Source organism: Centruroides sculpturatus, unplaced genomic scaffold (genome assembly GCF_000671375.1).
Source record: "Centruroides sculpturatus isolate CEXI.00-Female unplaced genomic scaffold, Cexi_2.0 scaffold341, whole genome shotgun sequence".
NCBI lineage: Eukaryota > Metazoa > Arthropoda > Arachnida > Scorpiones > Buthidae > Centruroides > Centruroides sculpturatus.
Window position 1 is genome coordinate 219,657 of NW_019384623.1, and position 22,168 is coordinate 241,824.

The following is a 22,168-nucleotide window of genomic DNA, read 5'->3' on the forward strand; positions in this document are numbered from 1 at the left end:
TCAAATTTAATTTTTGGTCGTCGAATATCATGAATTGTCGTTATGAAAATAATTCACGAAAACCGATATAAATATTGATAATGTTATGTCACAATTCTTATGGAATACATTTGATGATAAACATTTTTTTTTCCTGGAGATTGTCTTAAAATTGTGCGCTGAGTTTAAACAAGACTATAGTTTTGTGAAAAGTTTCTCTTCGTTTTAATCTTAAAACATTCAAATCTAAATCATCGAAAAAGGAACGATAATCGAAATCGAAATGCTTCGAACAAGTATTGTTCGATTTTTCTCCCGATGATGATAATTTTCAATCAGGAATCGATCATTCTGATTAATGAATTAACATAGGAGAAAGTGGTGCAAGATGGGATCATGGGGTAAGACGGGGGACGTCTGTTTATTTGTGGTTAATGTTCTTTTATCTAGCTGTTATTTGGGGAACTAAATGTCTACCTCGAAAGGGATCATGGAGCGAGAGAACGTCCAAATCGCTCTCTTTGTTTGGAAGTAAAATATCTTTTTATGTTTCAGCAATACTTCATCTAATTTTATGCCTGCTAAAAAATTTCTACAAAGTATAATTTTGAACTTTTACATTACCTTTTAGATGAAGATATTATGGTATTCGAAGTAACCTTTAAGACTGTAATTGTTTAGTTTTGAAATGAAGTTTACCTGTGTTTGCAGTCAGTATGGAAAGTGTACATTGGGGGCAAGATGGGGTACCCGTCTAGCCCCAGGTTAACCATGAATATGGCCTATGAATTTAGAAGTATTTTCGGAGGGAGACTTTTTTGCTGCAGAGACGACAAACAGGCCCCTTCAGCAAGGGTGGGCCTAACAAAAAACAAAAGACAAATGAAACAGAATGCCTCTATTGTGGAGGATCATACTCTGTATTTACAGAGAGTTGGGCTAAATGTAGCCGTTGTGATAAATGGGCACACTGTTCTTGTGCCAATATTGAAGAAAACGACAGTTTAACCATTTTAATCTGTCCTTGTATATAAAAATAATATCCCCATCTTACCCCACGGGTGGGGCTAGATGGTGCATTTACATATAATTTTAAAATATTAAATTTTCTTGTTTTTAAAAACGTTTTTTCAAAAATCAAATTTTGTATTATATATTACCAAATGCTGTAGTTGCTGAGAATAAAAAAATTATTGTTCTCGTTAAAGTGGTTGCTATCTTATGACTTTTCAAACCTTAACGTTCTCATCTTGCCCCACCTTCCCCTACTCGTACACAATAGTAACGACATAGTTTCGGTTTTACATTAATAACTTTTATGAATAATAAAATTCTGCAGGATAAAAATATTCTACCTCTTTGATGTTAGATAGATATCAGATATTTTGAATGGTATCATCTGTTTTATGTTACCATAAAAAGAAACAAAAATTTGGACGAAAAGGGGAAATTGCGAGACTGCTAAAAGCTCTTCTGGTTTCGGACTCGTCAGAATTTTCAACCGATCCGACTTTTTATCCTTCTCTTCCGCATCCTTCTGTTTTTCTGACTACATTTCACAAAGGCTGTTACTTCGAAAAAATACGAATAAGGCAGTAATACACGTAAGCAATACACAAAAATACTCCTCTATGAAAGCTGAAAGGATAAATAATTTACATTAATATATAAACAACATTTTATTGAAGCTCATAATAGAAAAAAAAGTAATTAAACTTACTCAAACATTTTTTTTTTCCTTCTAATTTTTCTCAATCCAAGATTTATTTTTCAGCCAATGGATAGTTTTATCTAACATGTTATTCATCCTCGATACAGTATCGTCGTCGTATTTTAACAAAGTTCTCGCTTTAGCTCTCAATTTTTTCGAAGTTCCGATGTTTTTCTTACACGTAGAAATCAACTACAAAAGTAAACAATGCTTTTGTAGAAGATAGAGATGAACGAATGTCACTTTTATCAAATTTGAATATTAATCAGATCGGGAATATTCGAATATCTCGAATTCCTAATAAACTTAATTACTTTATATAATATAAATAGTAAATAGAATTACATAAAATTATTGTTTTATTAAATGTTTTAATAATTATTAATAAAACAGAATATCGTCACAATGCAGGGCTGCAATTTAGCAATAGAGTCGTGCCGATCATCTATTAACCCCTTCACATTTCACACATTTTGATAACTTAGTATTTTCGGTTAAACCCTACTGCCCGGTCTTTTAAAACAGTCGAATACGATAAAAACAGTTGATTTATTTTCCTTTGTGTTTAATTAACTCTTAAATATCATATCTTCTAAATGATAGATGCTAACACCACTATTCTGAATATCATTGTAAATTCAAGACAATTTTTGACATATTGTTTAAAACTTAAAACTCTTTTCATTTTTCTATTAAAAGAACGTTTATATTTATCTGATAATTATCAGGGTGTATTTTGCCTAACTCTCCCAAACTAGCGAAATTTCTCGGTACACCACTGAGAATTGAATGAATCCAATATTTGAGCCAGGCCACCCGAATGTCGATTAAGAATTCCATTATCATTTTCTCTGGGATTACTCAGAATAAAACGTCTTTCGACAGACTGTACAATTTTCCGTTTAGGTAAAAATTCTCTTTAAACTTAGAAAGTGGAATACTTTTATATTAATAATAATTAATATTTTATCTTGACCATTTTTGTGTAAATCACAAATATTACCTAACTTACAAGTTAGACATAAAATAATCTCAAAAATTTTACTATAAATCAATTATTACTTCTGTTAAGAATTTAAATATTTATTTTATATTACAATTACCTTGTCATATTTTACTGGATTGTAAGCTTCGGTTTCGTCTTTAATACTTAGTAGAAACTGATATCTTACATGGCTAAAAAGACATCAAATGAGTAAACATAACAATTTTTAAATATAATTAACTTCATTTAAGACTAATTGCTTCTTACTTTTCAACAAAATCTACAAAATTTTCGTCTAGAAAATCATAATAAGTGAACCATAGTTTACTGTTTCGAAGAATACCTTGTACTACAGTCACAAATTTGGTAATGTCATTTTCCTCGTACACCATTTCTAATAACCTGTAACATTTCAAATGAAAAAAAAAACTCTTTTAATCTAAAGCTTCGCATGATTTTTAAAATAATTTAATTGAACGTAAAATTATTTATCAGCATTCTCTTAAAGACGAAAGTATAAGGATCTCAATTTTCTATGTATGTCTTTAATCGTTAAAAGTATCTTGAAAGTTTTATTATTTAAAAATGATATATTTTTCTTAAATAATAAAATGTCGTAGATTTATTCATCAATAATTCTTCGTTTTTTTTTAAATATTGGAAAATAAACATTTCATTATGAATATACAAAGTGTATACAGAAAGTACCATTATATGTTTTAATGATTTGATTGATAGATATGGCAAAGGGGGTCTCCCGAACTGTCTTTCTATGGGAAACTGGTTCCTATTCGGGTGCTAGTCACGTGAAAAACACCCAGTAAACTCCATGCTGTCAGCCCGATTGTTCAGACGCGAAACCTCGACCAGTGTTTAGTGGTTTTATCCATTTAGTCACTGGTGAGTCTATTTTAATGTTAATTAAAATAATATGTCTAGAAAAATGATATATTAATTAATTATGTTTTTAAAAAAGTTGCAATTATTACTCTCATCTCGCTTCAAGCATATTAATAATTGTTTTAATAAAAAATAAAATTTCCGTCTACTTGTCATCCCCTACATTGTCAATGTTTTGTGGTTGATATTAATATTACGGTATCTTTCTGGAAAAAGCATTTCTGCTTCAGATCGTGATTGCCAACTGACAGTGACCTCAGCAGTACCCACATAATATAGGGTCTTTTACGAAGTTTTTAAAGTTTTCATTAATTTGCACTATCCATTTACCAAAAACATAGAAAGTACATTATTTGTACATTAGTACATTTTTCATATTCTCTTCAAACATTTTTGGATAATAGAAAATTTATTTCCGTCTATCGTCATTCGTTTACTATTGGTTAACGTCGATAGAAAATTGTTAAATCGATAACGAAACTGCAATTTCTAAGGATAACAAATATATTTACCTTTGAATATTTTCTGGTTCCTCGGAACAAGTGAGAGCCGAAAGTATGGCTTCTTCGTCTTCGGCTTCATCGTAAAATTCTTCCCAAGTTTCCTGAGTTCCGTATTTAATGCCCATACACAAAACCGTATCTTCGTACAACGCTTCTCCTCTGCAATTTTACAAAGACATTAATAAAATATTTACATTATACTTTGTACTACATATAAAGAGCTTTACAATGTAGGACTGAATGCTACTTCAAATTTTTATTTAAGATACATTAATTTACTTTAAAATATCGGAAAGCGAAAAATTCTATTGTTAATTTAATTTGAAACGTATTAATTGTGATATATAATGAAAAATTCTATTTTTATTTTCATGTAAGTTAATGGTTTCAATTTTCTTAATTTGTTATTTAAATAAGACGTTCCATAGCTTAATTTTTGCATAAAAATTAAAACAGAAATAGAATAATGAATAGGCCTAGGCCTACCAGTTAAAACCTTTTAAATTCATTAATAGGCCTACTATAAGTACAGAGATGGGCGTTTTGTAGGGAGAGAAAGGAATAAAACTGAGAAAAACCAGAAAAGAATGGTTTCAAAATAAGAGAAATAAACACAAGAGTATAACTTTCGTGTTTATTCCTCTTATTCGACTCTCGTGTTTTCGAAAAATCATTGAATAATATGATTCAATAGAAGTGTAATTTCAGGATCTCGCTGCATAAAAACGCTTGCAATTGAAAAAAACTTTACATGTTATAAATTACAAGCAATATACATTATGTTGAATGAAAAATTTTGTAACAAGTTACAAGCACCTAGTCGTAAACGATTTTGATTGCACATAGATACTTATAATCAGTTAGAAGCTATAAGTACAGTACTTGTTACAAGCTAAAAGTATTAAAAGCTTATATTCTGTAATCTTTATGTAACAGGGCTCAGATATATTTCTGAAATTTAAATAACATGAATGTGTGCAAAATGTTTTAGTCAATATTTTTTATCAATATTATTATTGTTTATTTCAAGTTTATCGTCTTTCCCAATCGGATCAAATGTCCAAGTTAACAACATACATAAAAGCAGCATCACTAATAATCTAGAGTCATCTTAATAACATCCGGTTAAACCCTACTGCCCGGTCTTTTAAAACAGTCGAATACGATAAAAACAGTTGATTTATTTTCCTTTGTGTTTAATTAACTCTTAAATATCATATCTTCTAAATGATAGATGCTAACACCACTATTCTGAATATCATTGTAAATTCAAGACAATTTTTGACATATTGTTTAAAACTTAAAACTCTTTTCATTTTTCTATTAAAAGAACGTTTATATTTATCTGATAATTATCAGGGTGTATTTTGCCTAACTCTCCCAAACTAGCGAAATTTCTCGGTACACCACTGAGAATTGAATGAATCCAATATTTGAGCCAGGCCACCCGAATGTCGATTAAGAATTCCATTATCATTTTCTCTGGGATTACTCAGAATAAAACGTCTTTCGACAGACTGTACAATTTTCCGTTTAGGTAAAAATTCCTATAAAAATTCTCTTTAAACTTAGAAAGTGGAATACTTTTATATTAATAATAATTAATATTTTATCTTGACCATTTTTGTGTAAATCACAAATATTACCTAACTTACAAGTTAGACATAAAATAATCTCAAAAATTTTACTATAAATCAATTATTACTTCTGTTAAGAATTTAAATATTTATTTTATATTACAATTACCTTGTCATATTTTACTGGATTGTAAGCTTCGGTTTCGTCTTTAATACTTAGTAGAAACTGATATCTTACATGGCTAAAAAGACATCAAATGAGTAAACATAACAATTTTTAAATATAATNTAGCAGATTTGATCTTGCTTGGTAAAGCCTGGCAGTAGGTTAATCATGCTGCCGGGCTTTACTAAAGTTATCAATTAAAAGAAAGTCTCGTTAGTATCCTTAAAAAAGTTAATTCTTCGTGATTTTATCATATTATTGAGCGCGGCGTAATGCTCAACATAAACATAATCGATTTTTTAAAATAATGTTAATAAAAATTAGATGAATTAGAAGCAGAAAACGAAATTTTTAATAGCTTTTAATTGAAAATGCAACTTTATTCACAATTAAAATATTCGAAATTTTTCTAAACTTGTTAAAATATTCAAAGAACTATTAATATAATCTCTAAGTATAAGTTCAGCGACTTTTATCTATTTTATCTTAGTTTAAAGTTTAGGAATTTGATGACATTCGTTTTATACTTACATTCCACACGTCTTCGTATTCATTATGCTTGATTAATTCGGTAGATTTTTGCAAACGATCGAAAACTCCAAATTGCAAAACGGATAATTCATTTTCGTTGCCGATATAAGAATATACATCCAACGATAGATCCCAGTCCAAATAGTTCAAACTAAGTTTTAAAATATGATTTACATGTGTTATTTTTCACATTTAATGTTACTAAAACTTTTAAGAAAAATAACACAAGACCGATTTACTCTGTCATAAAACAATTTCAATACGATTAGAATGTTCATTAATCTAGCTCATAAGCTTACAGATTGTACGCTGTACTAAAATATAATTAGTAAAAGTTTTGATCATATAATAATCTGCGAAGGCCAATACCGAAAATTATATATTTATGTCATCGTGCCTTCTAATATATGAGTATATTGTAAAATGAATTACTGTAATTTGTATATCTTACTCTAGTAAAATAGCAACATCTGCCAGTAATTTGAAACGCTGATCGGGTGTGAATACCTAAAAGAGAAATTGTTATTTAATATGTTTTAAATAGTTAATAAATTGAAGAATAATTAATACTAATACTTCCACCTTATTATCTTTTTTTAGTTGTTTGGCCAGGAGTTTCCAGTTCCTAGAATCGTAGTTGACGACAAAATAGCCTTGGCTCCGATCGTTGAGCAATAACCATCCACTTTTGCTCATAAATACGTTTTCCATCGTAGCTATTGTCACAAGAAATTAGCACTTTGTTAAATGTTAACAATTTACGGATTCTGTATCATTAACTTTGTATTAATAATAAACTTATTTTTAGAATTTTTATGCAAACTATTTCGAGGCATATTTAGGCTTCAGACACGACGAATGCCTTCGAAGAGAGCTAAATATTTTTTTCTTACATTACTTCTCGCATTTCGTAAGATATTTTAACATTAACAATTTTCTTTTTGCCTTCTCTGCAACGCTTAACTGCGAAATCTATAATTGCGACGGATTAAATTTACAATAGGGAACGATTTCTTGTCGGGGTCGCAAATCTACACTTTTCTCACTTTAAACCGAACGGAATATTTACAAACTTCTCTATCGCTTTTACTTTGACATTTAATGTTATAATTCTTGACGATATTTTGTTCGACCAGTGATTGTAACATTTGTGAGGATTCGGCAAAACTCCTAAAGGCGACAGATAATTTAGTAGAGCTTTTTCTTCGTGAAACTGCAGTATGAGTATATTAAATTTGGCTAATATTGTTCGAGCAGCTTCCAAACTTAGTGATGTATTAACGGAAGTCATGCAGGCTTTAAAATGAATTTAGTCAACATCTAAATATTTGTATGAAGTAAAATATTTTTAAAAATTATTGTAACATAAAGTATGAAATCTACGAATTAGTAGTCTAATATCAATTTGTTGTTGTAGCATTCGAGTTGAAAATTATTTTTAAATTTTTTTTCCTTAAAAACTGCTCTTGTTGTTCCGTTGTTCTAATAACTGAGAATGCCTTTTTTTAATGAGACGAAAAGATCTTGTATTCATTGGCTTTGTGCTTTTATTAAAATAAATTTCATTAAGATTAAAGATTAAAATGACATTTTACTTTCTAATATAAAGGCCGGGTGCAGGAAAAGTGAAAAATTATCGATTTAAAACAATATGGCGACATAATCGTCTATCTTTAGACCAAATTACATAATACCTATATATTTAATTAACGAAGGTATAGTCCAATAATAAATCTCCCTTTATTTAATTAATAAGTTTTTAAATTTTAGCTTTTTTAATATAGTCTCTCTCGAAACAAGATTTTGAGTAATCTTTCTTTCATGTATCGTCAAACGTCTCGGCACTGTTTTCGAATTTTGAAGTGTTGTTATTTCACTTTTTAAAGGAAAAAATAAAGTTACTTCTTACCATTTACAGTCGTCAACCAGTATTTGATGTTCGAAGAATTGTTTTGAAAATTCGGAGATAAAGAAGTTGCGTAAGATATCGGTATATGCCACAAATCTCTGAAATTATTTAAAACGTTTTGCAGTTTAAATAAAAATACTTTAGAATGAATGATAATATAATAGTCGAGAAGTCGATTTTCTTGTTCCCAAATGTAGAGGATCAAAATAACCGACAAAACGACTGCTAATTTCATTTGAATGTGTAGAATTTTTAAAATAAAGAATAAGGAAAGTATTGTCGATTCACATTTTACAATCTGGTTTAGCCGGTTTTTAGTCGGTTAGCTAGTAAATATCTTCCAAAACTTATTTGAACAATATTTTAAGAAAAGGAAAATCTGTAGATGAACACTCAGGACATCTGTAGATATCCACAAAGTCATTTTCATGAAATTTTATTGATCATTTAAAAAGTGTCATACGTTAGTGTTTTTCTCCCTTAATATTTTGCCTAAATGTCTGATTTTTATATAAACAATTTGGTGTAACAATTTGATTACTGTAGGTAAGTTGCTGCATTTGAAAGAGTTCTAAATATTCAAGATTTTTAATTTTATAATATACAGATATTTGATCGGAAAAATTATATTTAGCGTCCAAAGAATTCTGGTTCGAATACAGTAGGAAAATTATGAAAAAAAAATGTTAAGCTGAAATTGTAACAATTAGCTAAGGTATCCACTAATTTATTCTTTATTTTATCTCTTATTCTAATTCCGGACGAATATTTCACTATGAGAATTTTTATCCCTCCCTATTCTATAAATACATCTTTAAAGTACTGTACAAAACATATTAATTTATCAGTTTGTTTTCTTAATAAAGATACTGATAATGATAAATTGAAATTCTTTAGTTACTTCTACAAGTTGACGTATTCAGATAAAGATTTTACTTGAAATATGTCAATTGAATGCTGTCAAAATTTGAGAAAGTAGACGAACATATAGAATTTATTTTCGTAAAATTGGTATCAAATGCAATACACTCCATTTATATATTGGAATTTTTGAAATAATTATATAATTACAACATAAAAACAGGAAACATCACAAAATATTTAAAACTGTGAAAAGTCTACGATTATTCTTATCTTATTGCTTTTGTTCAGTTTATTTAATTGTTTAAAAAGTAACAAATCATTATTCTATCAATAAATTGATTTTAAAACACGTCAATTCAAAAAATAAATAATAAATTAAATTAACGAAATTTATTTGCTCTGTGTATATAGCTTTGATAATATGCATTTGCAATGATGAAATAATTAAAAATTATTTATTCTTGTATTTACCTTTTATGCTCAGTTGAGGTTTTTGCTCTGCACGAAATCTGCGATAAGAAAACAGTTCCTTCGGTGTAATTCGTATTCGCAGTAACTATTGGCATGCCTTTCAGTTTGGTCCAAGTCGACAGACTTTCCGTTAAATCCAGTTTTCCTCCTTTCGATAATACATGTTTACTTTCCTAGAATAAATTTCATAAATGATAAACGACTGACAACTCAGACTTAACAGGTTTTACGTAATTCGTAGCCTATAAATACTTATAAATTCACCTTAATAAAGTAATTCCAAAAATCTTTTTCTTCCACATTTTTAAAAGAATTTTCTTTCAAATATATCTGAAAATTATAAATTTTATTAATAAATTTTGAAAAGTTCATTCGCGTAGATATCTGTCAAATTACATTTTAAATAGTATTAAATAGCATTTAATTTATTTAAAATCATGCCTGATTTTTGCTTATTTGCTTACTTTGAGAATCTAACATTATTTTTTAAAATTTTCACGTATTGAAAAAAACAATTTAAATCCTTTTGCAGTTATTATTTTTAAGAAAATGCAATTTGATCTTTTTCTTATCAAAGAGGAGAGTGAGGAATGAATCGGTCTTCTTTCATTCAACGGGCACTTGAATTCTAAAAAAATCTTACCGATAAGGCCTTCCAAAACACGTCATCTCCGAAAATATGACGCGTCATCCGAGTAACAACGGCTCCCTGAAACACAACGAAACGATTATTGTGTGTATACTGGCAATTGACATCTATTTTAAAAAATATGACTTAATTCTTGGTGTATTTTGATGTTAATGATATTATATTCGACCTTTCACGTTTGAAAATATTAAAATTTTCTGTTATTAATTAAATCGCATTAGGTAAACTTCACGAACTTCGTATAGGCCTACGTGTAACATTTTGCTTGACGAATACAGTAATAACAATCTTTTGATGCAAAATAAAATATTCTTGACACGATCCAAAATAAAATACTAATTTAGAGAGTCAAATTACTACTTAAATGCTCGATTGTTCTTTCTAAATAAGACTGTAAAACGAAAGGAATTACTTTCATCTATCCTGTTTATCTAATCTATAAGACTGTGTAGAACTTTAATATCTGTCTATTGACTGTCTGCCTGTATATAGTCTATACGCAAGTTTCTGTTGCATATGAAGACGTTGTTAATATATAAAGTAAGAAAATTTAATTGACGACTTTATAATAATTTAAATGTCTTCGAACACAAAGGCATCGGATGTTTGCTTTATAAGTAAATGTCGTTCGAACATCTTTTAGAATTGTTTTCGTTTGTTTTATTTTGGCGATTCAAGTGTTTTCACATAGAAATTATTTTTTACTTTTGTTTTCAGCAATTCCTTTTATATAGGCTTATATAACTTCAAATTGTCGATTAATTTAAAAAATATTAAATTAAATATCGCATAGAATTCATTTTTAACTTGTTATAAATAAACCTATAAAGAGAATAAATCTATAATACTGTCCTATCAATAAACCTAAATAATAAGGAGAGTGTCAATATTTATAATTACACACGTATCGTACTTTTCATTGCGTATTGTTCCATTTATTTCGACACGGTTTGGATAATCCGTAATATGCAATAAATTGTACATATTTCTCACCTTTATGTACGTGAAAACGTCAAAACTTTCCTCCAATAACGAATTTTCTAAATTATACGATTTAGAAACTGCCGATACTTCGTCCAAACAATCTCTCGGATATAACTCTTTAGCTGCCAAAACTAAAGTTTTGTCCACCTAAAAATAATAATTTTAAAAAACTGTCATCAAATAGAAATCTCATTAAATATTCTTTTTTATCTGATTTATTTCTATAAATCTTCTCACTCTATCTTCGAGTTTTAACAAAGCGAACTTCATAAACTAATATTTTTTACATTTATTTATTTTATTACATACAAATTATATAAAAACGCAAAAACATTTGCCTAACTGTCAATTAAAATAATTTTTGATTCAGTCTTTTATAAATGAAAATTAATTAATGTACGATTGACGCTGTACTTAGGTTTAGAAAGACTTTGGCAACCACTCGAGTCGTGTGTTAACCAATCTTATTTTTCAGACATTTCTCTTACCTTGTTCCATTGGGGGAAGAAGGCGGAGGTGGCTACGTGTTCCATATAAGTCGATAGACCTTCGCTTAACCAAATATCGTTCCACCATTTTGGAGTTACTAGATTACCGAACCACTAGACGCAAATACATTAATATATCTCATTTAAAATTAATTTTAAGAAAACATCATTTTAATTTAAAAAATCTAAATTATAATTTTATAAATGTTTAAGTACTATTTTAATTATTATTTGAAATTTTGCGGGCTTATATATAAAAAACTTTAGTCATAAACATAAAATTGGTGGCGAAGCTTAAAGTTCATAAATTGATTAATTTTTATTGAAATGTTGATTTCAATGTTATCTGAGTATGTACTGTATAAAAGTCTTTGATGGGAAATGAAATACGTCACATACTTTTATCAGAAAACTTTTTTAATAGGAAATAAAATTTCGACCAAATTTCAGTTATGCGTTATATAACGTCTATTCAGGTAACGTCCGATCTCTTATAAGTCGGTAGTCCCATAACTTTATAAGAGAATAAGATTATATACAGTGGTGCTTCGTATAACGTATTTAATCCGTTTCAGGTGCACGTCCGTTAAGTGAAAAATCCATTATACGAAACGCATTTTCCCATAGGTATACATGTTAAAACATAATTCGTTCAGCAGCATGAAATAACCATACTGTACCATAAAAAAAATTAAAATGGGGCAGTCACCAATTATGCCGGGTAATCAGATGTTGTGAGGAGGAGGTGGAGGAACATTTTCTTCACACATTGATACAGATACAGACTTTTTACACATTGCAGCAGGTCTCTTTTTATTGTTATTTAATCGGAGTCAGATTCAGGAGAGGCTACCGGAGAGTCAACTCCTCTTGTTCCATCCTTTGTTTTTTGCCTGCTGGCTTTTTGAAAAACATGTTCAAGGTGATCTGTTTCTCTCTCTTCTTCAACACCTGTCGGAGATGACGGGCAAGGGTGTCATTGTAGAGATCATTGATCCTGTTGACCTCAGCTCTGTTTGGATAATGAGTGTTGGTAAACTCCTGAACCTCTCCCCATTTGACAAGGAAGTTTTTGTCAACTTTCACTCCTTCTGATGATTTCTTGCTTTGTTTCAATTGAAATCACCTTTCTGTTTTTTATAAGCCATGATTTGCACAATACTTGAATAAATGTAAATATCTTACACTGAGGTGATGTACGTAATAAACAAGGGAGCAAGCCGAATCCCAATGAGAGCTCTGTACTTCAGATATACTAATAATATATTCTAATAATACTAATATATTATAAAAATAGCAGATTGTCATTGGCAACGGCAAAAGAGTGAAAATATCATTCGCACTTGTTCGCAGAGAGTTTGTTGTTCGCCTCACGTAACTGCCAAACGGAAAGCCCGTTGTTCGCAGCGTCCGTTATTCGAGGCACCACTGTAATTGGGAAACGGAGAATTTTGATCACTGAAAATTTTAGAGAACATTTGATTTAACCAGATGGAAAAATACGGATGGTGAGGAACTTGTTAATACTGTATGTATACCGATAGTATCTTGCTATTTAGTCGACATAGATGCACTGCAGTACTCTATAGAGGTTTGAAAACTTAAGTACAGTAAATATACAGGGTATATTTTGCACCAAGCTATAAAAAATTTTTGTTCGGTTAAAATACTCAAAGGGGAAGCGGCTAGACAACGTCAAGAATGATTAACAGTAAACCGTGTGAAGCTTTTCCGTATCGCCTCGCGTGCTCAAGTCCGTGCAGAGAAGCTTGTATTTAGTTAATACGTAACAGAAGCAAGATATGGACTAGTGAAATGTTTTTTTACATCCTGTTTAATATGATGTTTGCTCAACATCCAAGTCGCATTACATCTTATTTCACAGTTTGCATCATAAACGTCATTACTGTGTAATTTACTAAGAAACTCGTTACATTACTTAAATGCTTTTCTTTGGATGAGAATTTTCGATTTCATTGCGAAATGCTGCATGATGTCACAATAATTCCATTACACTACGCGGGCGTAATATGGTTTTTAATGAGAATTATAAAATTGTTTAACTAATTCTTGAACAGATCGAACTGATGAATTATTCTAAAGCAAGCGTAGAGAGTCATATTTTTAGTAGTACTTTAGTTTGCTATTAATAACAACAGCTACGGGTTTCACTTCAAATATGCGGCATTTACCTGTTTTACTTTATACCTTTCGCTATAACTTCCTCTATATTAAATGTAAATGTAAATTTTAATTTCGTATACAATAAATAAAATGAAATAATTAGAATTAAGGAGATAAAATTATACCAAATGATTTAATGAAATGCTTATTTGATTTCATTAAAATTGATTAAAATTGCATCACTTATAATACTATTTATCTAACTCGTAAGATAAAACACATAGTTGCTCGCTGTAAAATATGGAGTTGTCAATAATGTAGCAATAGTTTTAAAACGTTAACTTTAAAAAGAATAGTAATAATTCGAATCTTATCTGACGAATATTTCAAATTTATTCATTTCATTTTATTAAATTTACAGGAAAAGTCTGGATAGACATTTGATTTCCGCCCTCTTAAAATATATTAAAAACAAATACCACCTCTTAAAACAAAATAAAATAAAAACAGGTAACAAATCTTAAAAAAGAGATACACTTTTTTACATTTAAATTTAAAATCAGAGCGATTAAGATGTAAAAATCATCAAAATTATTATGATTTTGTGATACACAGTAAAGGAAAATCGTTGGGATAGGTTTAGACGATAGAAAGGGATAAAAACGTAAATAAATGAGCGAAGTTTTCTCGATGGAATTTGAAGTAAAAGCCAATCTTGATAAACACGACCATTAAAATATTTGTAATATATTAACCGATCAAATTATTTAATTCTCTCGAAGAAAGATGGAAAGTCCAGGCGAATTCTAGCAATATTAGAGTGAATAATGATAGGCAGATTACACATTTTGTTAAACGTGAAGTATATCTTATTAATACTAGAAGTAAGCTTGTGTAAAAGGGAAGGAGCATCCATTGACCAGGTGGGAAATCCATAATCAATGCAAATTTGAAAATTAGCATTAAAAATATTTCTATGTTAATTTTATGTAATACTCTTTTATTAAAGATGGGCTTACAACATCGCTGTAAAATTTTATGTCTAATAGCCAAGGATTTAACGAGTTTATCAATGATTTTTGAAAGTTAAGTTTCGTGTTAAAAACTATGCCTAAATCGCTAATAGAAATTATGTAATTAATTGGATTAAAATCAATGTAAAAAACAAGTAATGGAGGATTACGAATCAAAGCATAACACAACAACTGTTTTTTCTGTATTAATTTTTAAGTTTGCAGATTTAAACATATTTATTAATAAATAGATATCAGACTGTAAGACAGATGGAGAGAACAGATTAATTTTCTCATCGGCATAAGCTATAATATGAGATTTAAGATGACAGAGAAGTTAATTTAAATATATTGAAAAGAAGAGGCCACTAAGAATAGAATCTTGTTGGATACCATATAAAGGAACAAAATCAAGGAAAGTATAATCACTTATTTTAATTTTATAAGTTCTTAATAAGAAATAATTATTAATTGGTTCACGTAGTATATTAAGAGTAAATTCTGAGATTTAGAACTCTAAATATTTTATTTTAAAATTAATAACTTATAAAATATATAATATTTATTAAATGATCAGTAGACAGTTAATTAAACGAATGATAAAAAATTTGGAGCAGATGGAAGAACGACTCGTAAGAACTATGTGCATTTTGACGATCGAGGATGTAAGACTTCAAATTTCTATTGCAGTAGAGTCCCGAAAACTCGGCACTCGATAACCCGGCAGTCCGGATAACTCGGCCACACCCTGGCAGGGCAAAAAAATCCTTAGTTAATTAATTTTCATTATAGACAGCTTTATGCCTCATAAAGTATTTTTCTGAGGTCTGTCTTATCAGGTAAATTACTGTACACAGTGTATTCATTAATTTTCATTTTCATGTAGTAAAGGCTCTATGCCTTCATAAAGGTCGTACTTTTCCTTTTTTAAGGGTATTTGGGCAGTTTATTCTCTGTTGTATTCTCAAGTAAACAATACATACAAGTACAGTACAGTATTTTATGAGGAAACACTCATACTTATTTTTTTTTAACCCCATTCCCGATAACCCGGCATTTTCACAAACTCGGCCACCCTTCGGTCCACATTAGGCCGAGTTTTCGAGACTGTACTGTATTAATCATTTGTTCGTTTTTAGGTGTGCTTTATATTGCTGCTGTATGGATTTGTAAGGCGATATTTTCAGTCAATTTGGCAAAGTCGATCTACAATGTTTTGTTTGAGTTCGATTGTTCGATATGTTCGTGACTTCCGAGTTTTGGAACGTTTTGAAAGAGATTTCTATGTATTATTCACATTATCATAGATTTTAAATTAAACAATAAAGCAATTGGTATTAATTGCTGATTTATAGGTTAATTTAATAACGTTTGTTTTTTCCCTTGTTCCTATGAACTTCGTCCATTAATATCGCATCGCGACAATATGGTTTTCTGAGATTTAATAGTAAGTACTAAAAACACTCAAATAACAATAGGTTATAACAACAAAAATATAATCAGTGCGTATTAATTTATTTGCAAATTTTTACTATAACTATATGAACAAATGTATTGAAATTAACATGTACTGTACAGTACATTGTGATATTTTTATCTGCTTTCTCGGAAAGCTTCATTAAATGTAGTTCATATTATCTGTAAAAATATGAAATACGAAAAGGAATAACAAGAATAACATTGCTTGCACGAATGTTTTCTGAATGACTAAATACGTTCTTAATCGAATATTTCGTTATTTAAAAACGGAAATTCCTGTTGTCAATAAAGTTATTCATAAACAAAAACAAAGATTTATTTTATAAAAATGTTTACCTGGTGCGCAGTTTCATGGGCTAAAATTTTTGCAATAATTCTTTGCCTGTAGCCAGAGGAAAATTTTTCACTATAAATTAGTTTTTCCGAACAGATGATGAGTCCCCAGTTTTCCATAGCTCGATGAGGCCAATCAGCCGACACCAAATCTATACATTTACAGGTAAAAATTCAGTCATTTATTTTAATCAAAACAATATTCATAATTAATTATCCGTTTTTTAATCGTACTTAAAAACAAAAAAAATTAAAGAAACAGATTCTATTTGAACTAAGAATTATCATAACAATTGTAAAATATCATCAAACATATTTTGCTTCAGAATGAATTAGTTAGCCTAATAAATAAATAGGTTTATAATAAATTGGAGGGTTATCACACCAGGAATTTGTACACGAAATGCATTCCTACTAAAATTTGATTGGGGTTAATTAAAGGCGATTTATATTCAAATCTAGTCTATTTATTCCAGTCAGCTCCTGGTGTGATAAGCCATCCAATTTATTATAACCCTATTTATTACGCTAACTAATTCATTCTAAATTAATGTTGTGGGCTAGAAGCGTTATTTTATATATATAAAATGTCCCCGTGTAAAAAAATTTTTCGCTTGGTAAACTGAAATCCTTATCCGCCACCTGAAAATGGTTTGTCTTAAAACTTTTCAACTGAATCCTATCGAAAATTTTATATATTTTATTACACATGGAAAAATAATACAACGCACGCGATTTGAACTACTTTAAACACGGATTTTACAATTTTTTACGTAATTATCTGGCAACGGCTTGTAGTAAGCAGCAAATTCTGACAAGCGCTATCAATCAATACATGGTAGATACCGATAAGTTTTCAGAAATATTTTCTGTAGTAATTTACCGCAAATAACGTATTAAATACCTGGTATTTGCAGATCGGTGCGTTTTTTCTTGGGAACCATAAAACGTATTTTTTCCTCCCCTAACATAATCGATAAGCAGACTACATTAGAACAAATATAACATATATCTAAATGAATAAATACTGTATAAGCCTAATTCGTTGCAGGAACGTTGTTAATTAAATAAACGTGGATTATGAAAAGAAAAGGTATATTATTTTCATTTGTGCTTAAGAAGATTTTAAATTGATCCCTTGAAAATCTTCTTAACGGAGTTCTACATTATTTTAAAATATAAAGTTCGAATTTAAATACATCAATTAATTACTTATCAGTTCTTAACGTTACTTAATAAAATGATCGAATAAAATTAAGAAACATTTCAGGTAATAAATTTTGGAAAGAAAACGTAACTCTGAAGAAATTCAGAAAGTTGTATCTTAATAGTGACGAGTCAAATAAACGCAATGCTCAATGCAGACACATCGTCACAGACTAAAGAGAAATGCTTCTCTTATTAACGAAAAGTTAGAAACTAATATATTTACTGTATACTATTTTAAAAACGTTATACAGTATTAGGATAAAACGGCGGCGAGGCGGAATGTTTTCTCGCAATTTCCGCGTTTATTCGAATGAATAAATTTATTGTCGTTTCCGAATCAAAGTAGGACTTTTCATATTAATGAAAATCCCTGTTTTGATTCAGAAACAATTTGTTAGTGTAATTGCAACTTTGTTTTTCTGCGTAGACTTCATTTTTTCTCCAATAAAAGAAAAAATTTATTAAATTTGTCTAATTTCAACTAGATAACTACATTCTTTCAATATGGTAGAACTTTAATTTTTAACCTGCTAAATTAATATAAAATACAATATATCAATCTCCTCTTTAAGTAATCTCTGAATCGAATTAAAATTTTATAGTAATTTGCGAAAGGTATCATTCAGTGGAGAAATATATTCATTAAATAGTACTTTATTCACTGCATATTGCGATATAACTATTTTTTTCTTTTTTGTCAGTTTATATTTCTCCCAGAAATAGTTTTTGATGATATCTGGTAATACGTTTTCAGAATTTGTCTTCTCAATTTGCAATTTTTTATCGTTTAATAAATTTTTTTAAACTTTGAAAAATGTATTTTTTTTAGATGAAACGTTTTTAGTATTTCTCGCAATCAGTTTATTAAATAGTGTCAAGGACTGTAATTATTTTTAATTCTGAATTTAGATTTTGGTCGCGGAGAACTAAAATAACAAATATACAGAGAATGTAGATTCGATTCTATCTTGTATGAACTGTTTTCATAAAAGATAGCAACATATAACTTATTTAATGAAATATACTTTTAACATATTTTATAAATAAATTAGCCAGAAAATAATAATTACATTATTAATTATGTTCTATAGTATCTGTGTCGATATAACCTATAATTAGGTTACATCGACACAGATTTTTAAATCTTAAGTGAAAAATCTACAGATAAAAATTTTTTCACCTAATTTTGGAAGTGTATAAGGGACTTTCAAAACGTCTTCGTAAAATTTCAAAAATTTAGGCGCAAAATTCAAGGCGGTAATTAAATAATTCGAATGTTTCGGTGGATACCACACAGTTATCTGAAATATATTATAATTGTAGATTAATTAATTTTTAATAAAAATAATCTGGCTTGTAATAATTTAAGTCTGTAATAGTAAATATTCATTAGATATTAAGAGTTACCAACAACGTTGAGTAACTCTTAATATCTATCATTCTTGTAATAATAATAATAATATCTATCATTTTTATGAAACTCGCCGATTACATTAGCTCTATTACTAAAAAAACACTGAATACATAACATATATTAATTATATGTTAACATTTTTTTTCATTATTGAATGGTTTCGTATTACCAAGAATGAGTTGATCCGACTTTTCACATTTTTGTTTTCCTTACAAAAACTTACGCTTAAAAAAATTACGCTTTCTTAACAAACAATAAATTTTAATTCAAATCACATGTTCAATCGAATCTTTTTGCAATCGTAGTTTAATATGAAATCTCTACCAAACTTACAAATATATTAAAATTAGACCACTGACGTAATTTTCATCTCAAAAGATGATTTCAGTATCTTTTTATTAAGGAAATTTAACAAATATTGAATTTTTTTACTTCCTTAAGTAATTTCAATTTTATCATTTAACAATTTCGTGTTATGAAAATACATTTTAAGTGATATAACTGGATTTGGTAAGCTGCTAATATTTAATACTTTCGAAACTTTCAATACATATTTTAAATAAAATCTTTTGAATTTTATCATTTTAAATGCGGCGTTAATTCTTCTGGTATGTCGAAATGGATTCACTACATTTTCTTTTATTATTTAAATTAGATATTTAATATTTTAATTTAAAAATTAAAAAGTAACTCCAATTTTTTTTAAATGTACGAGATATATCTTTTAGTTCTTCCATTGTTTATACTCTATTTACCAACGAATTTTTTAATACATTTCAAAAAATTGCTTCAAACCAACATTCGAATCGAAACAAAAATAAACTAAATTATTCGTTTTTACTTTATTCTTTCACTAAAATTTAAAATGCAAAGTCAACTCGAATCTCTTTCATTTCTTTATCTAATATATGTATAATCTAAACAATTATCAGTAGGAAAAAATAAAAATAAGTTTATAATATTATAATAAATATAATAATTACTTAGATACACGAGATTTTTATACAAATTCTATGTTTCTGAATACAATACGTTGTGAACAGTACATTCACAAATCCCAGATGTTAAATAAATCCCAATTTTTAATAGAAATTAGCTGGTTTATAATCCATTCAAATTTTAAAAAGTTTCGATAAATGATTCAGTCTACAGAATAAAATGTTTCTTAGCTATAAAAACTCACACGTTCCTCTTTATTAAACATGTTTTTATAAATTTTTTCATATATTAATAATTAATAACGATATAATTAGAAGAAATTACTAAACAGTTAACTGAAATCATCTTTCTTAGGAATAAATTAAACTGATATTATTTTTAATATTATCTTGAGTTTGATCTGATTAATTCAAACTTTTCGTGTATTTAAGAAAAGTTAAGTCAAATAATCTTAATAATTCTAAATAAATTCGAAAATAGTTATGTCATTACCTTGTTATTTCTTGATGACACGTAACGACCGACAAAAAATGACAAGGAATACGTAGACATTTTCACAGAGGTATCAAAAATGTCGGCTTCCCAGTCGTCGTCCCTGTTACAAAATTAATTCTATTATAAATTCTTTTTTAATTCTAATGAAACTATTTATTACATTATTTTTTCTATATAAAAAGTAGACCTATTTATTTATTTTCCTATCGTAATAATTGACTTTGCAGATGTCTATACATCCGCAAAGTCAATTATGAACTTAAAATAACAAAGCAAGTTTATTACGAACGAATCGTTACTTTTCGAAGATTACTTTACAATTTATTTGTCGAACTGACGATTGCCACTTCGAAGGGTAACGCGACGAAAATAATTGACAATGCGACTTACCAAACGATGGTTTTTAATTTGGGCATGTTGGAGAGTGAAGTCATATTTTTCCATCTTATGATCGTGACGTCGAAATTGGCTTTCAGAGCGGGTTCGTCGAAACACGGAAAAGTCTTTCTGGCGTGAAACGGTTCGAAATGCGTTAGAGCCACCCTGCAGATAATTTATGCTTCTTAAATAACTTTACTACAAAATGCATTTCCGTTAGTCTCTAGACAAAGGTGCAAAACGTAAATAAAATATATCGCAAAAACTATAACACAGATTATATTTAGATGCAAAATTACAAATTATTTCTATTGTCCGAAAATACAAACTTACATATGAGAGACGTTCCTTTCCAGATAGGAAGAGATGTGAAATCCTTTAAAATCCGTTCTTAACTTTCCGCTAAAACTTACAGATAAACGATATTGGTAGCCGTTTCGCAAATTTTCTCGGAACTGCAAAATCAAAAAATCGAACTCCGTTTTGTATTGAACGTCGTATAATTTTAGGATGCTTCCTTCTTTTAAATTTTGAAGTTCGATACTTCCTTCGACGATCGATAAATTGTGCGAATGGAGAACGACCAAGTCCGTTTTCTCTTGGCACTCCATTATAATTTCCACGTTTCCTTCGAAGTGGCAATCGTCAGGAGTTAGGTAAGGTCGAACCGACACGTAGTATCGCAAGGGTGTAAGACTCGAAGGTAGACGAAAATCATTGATTTCGGGTTTAGATTTTACTAAGGTTTCTATTTTTGGTTTTCGTAAAGTAACCCAGACGACGATGGCTGCGATTATAGTAATTATTAACAAGACTAATATAATAATTAGTAATTTGTACTTGCTACAGCATTTACGTAAACCGTTTCCGCACCGCTTCATCGTCGGTCGAAGGTTATCGCCACTCTCCGCTATTTTCACTCATTTCGTTATCCAGTTTATAAAGTGGGGCCGAGAGCCACCGCGTTAAAAACAGAAGTACTTCAAGACGTCTGCATAAATACGGTGTCTGGTTACATTCTCAAGGATACGGAACTGCGTCATTTTATTACCTAATGAGGTGCCGTA

At 29.1% G+C, this 22,168-nt stretch overlaps 2 protein-coding genes across 2 annotated transcripts; both read right to left on the reverse strand.

The window, feature by feature from the left end:
* Positions 1–428: 428 nt before the first annotated feature.
* Positions 429–4,340, reverse strand: LOC111625539. The gene is made up of 5 exons (XM_023368701.1): positions 4,088–4,340; positions 2,943–3,077; positions 2,794–2,866; positions 1,700–1,882; positions 429–1,617 (listed from the first exon to the last, which is right to left on the reverse strand). The coding sequence occupies exons 1-4, from the start codon at positions 4,201–4,203 to the stop codon at positions 1,721–1,723; spliced, it is 486 nt and encodes a 161-aa protein (XP_023224469.1). The 5' UTR covers positions 4,204–4,340; the 3' UTR covers positions 429–1,617; positions 1,700–1,720.
* Positions 4,341–5,965: 1,625 nt separating this feature from the next.
* On the reverse strand, positions 5,966–22,094 carry LOC111625541 (aminopeptidase N-like). The gene is made up of 14 exons (XM_023368702.1): positions 21,435–22,094; positions 21,114–21,266; positions 20,721–20,823; positions 19,056–19,176; positions 16,670–16,818; positions 11,718–11,831; positions 11,239–11,376; positions 10,240–10,305; positions 9,861–9,926; positions 9,597–9,769; positions 8,262–8,359; positions 6,935–7,068; positions 6,804–6,859; positions 5,966–6,503 (listed from the first exon to the last, which is right to left on the reverse strand). Exons 1-14 carry the CDS (start codon positions 21,980–21,982, stop codon positions 6,320–6,322), a joined length of 2,103 nt encoding a protein of 700 aa, XP_023224470.1. The 5' UTR covers positions 21,983–22,094; the 3' UTR covers positions 5,966–6,319.
* Between the last annotated feature and the right edge of the window lie 74 nt (positions 22,095–22,168).

Coding starts and splice junctions, on each gene's coding strand:
- LOC111625541 (XM_023368702.1), bottom strand. CDS start 21,982: ATGAAGCGGTGCGGAAACGGTTTACGTAAATGCTGTAGCAAGTACAAA. Junction 19,177..20,720: donor TGTCATCAAGAAATAACAAG/GTAATGACATAA, acceptor AATATATTTCAG/ATAACTGTGTGGTATCCACC. Junction 6,860..6,934: donor AACTAAAAAAAGATAATAAG/GTGGAAGTATTA, acceptor TTTCTCTTTTAG/GTATTCACACCCGATCAGCG.
- LOC111625539 (XM_023368701.1), bottom strand. CDS start 4,203: ATGGGCATTAAATACGGAACTCAGGAAACTTGGGAAGAATTTTACGAT. Junction 3,078..4,087: donor GAACCAGAAAATATTCAAAG/GTAAATATATTT, acceptor GAAATGTTACAG/GTTATTAGAAATGGTGTACG. Junction 1,883..2,793: donor ATCCAGTAAAATATGACAAG/GTAATTGTAATA, acceptor TTACTTTTGTAG/TTGATTTCTACGTGTAAGAA.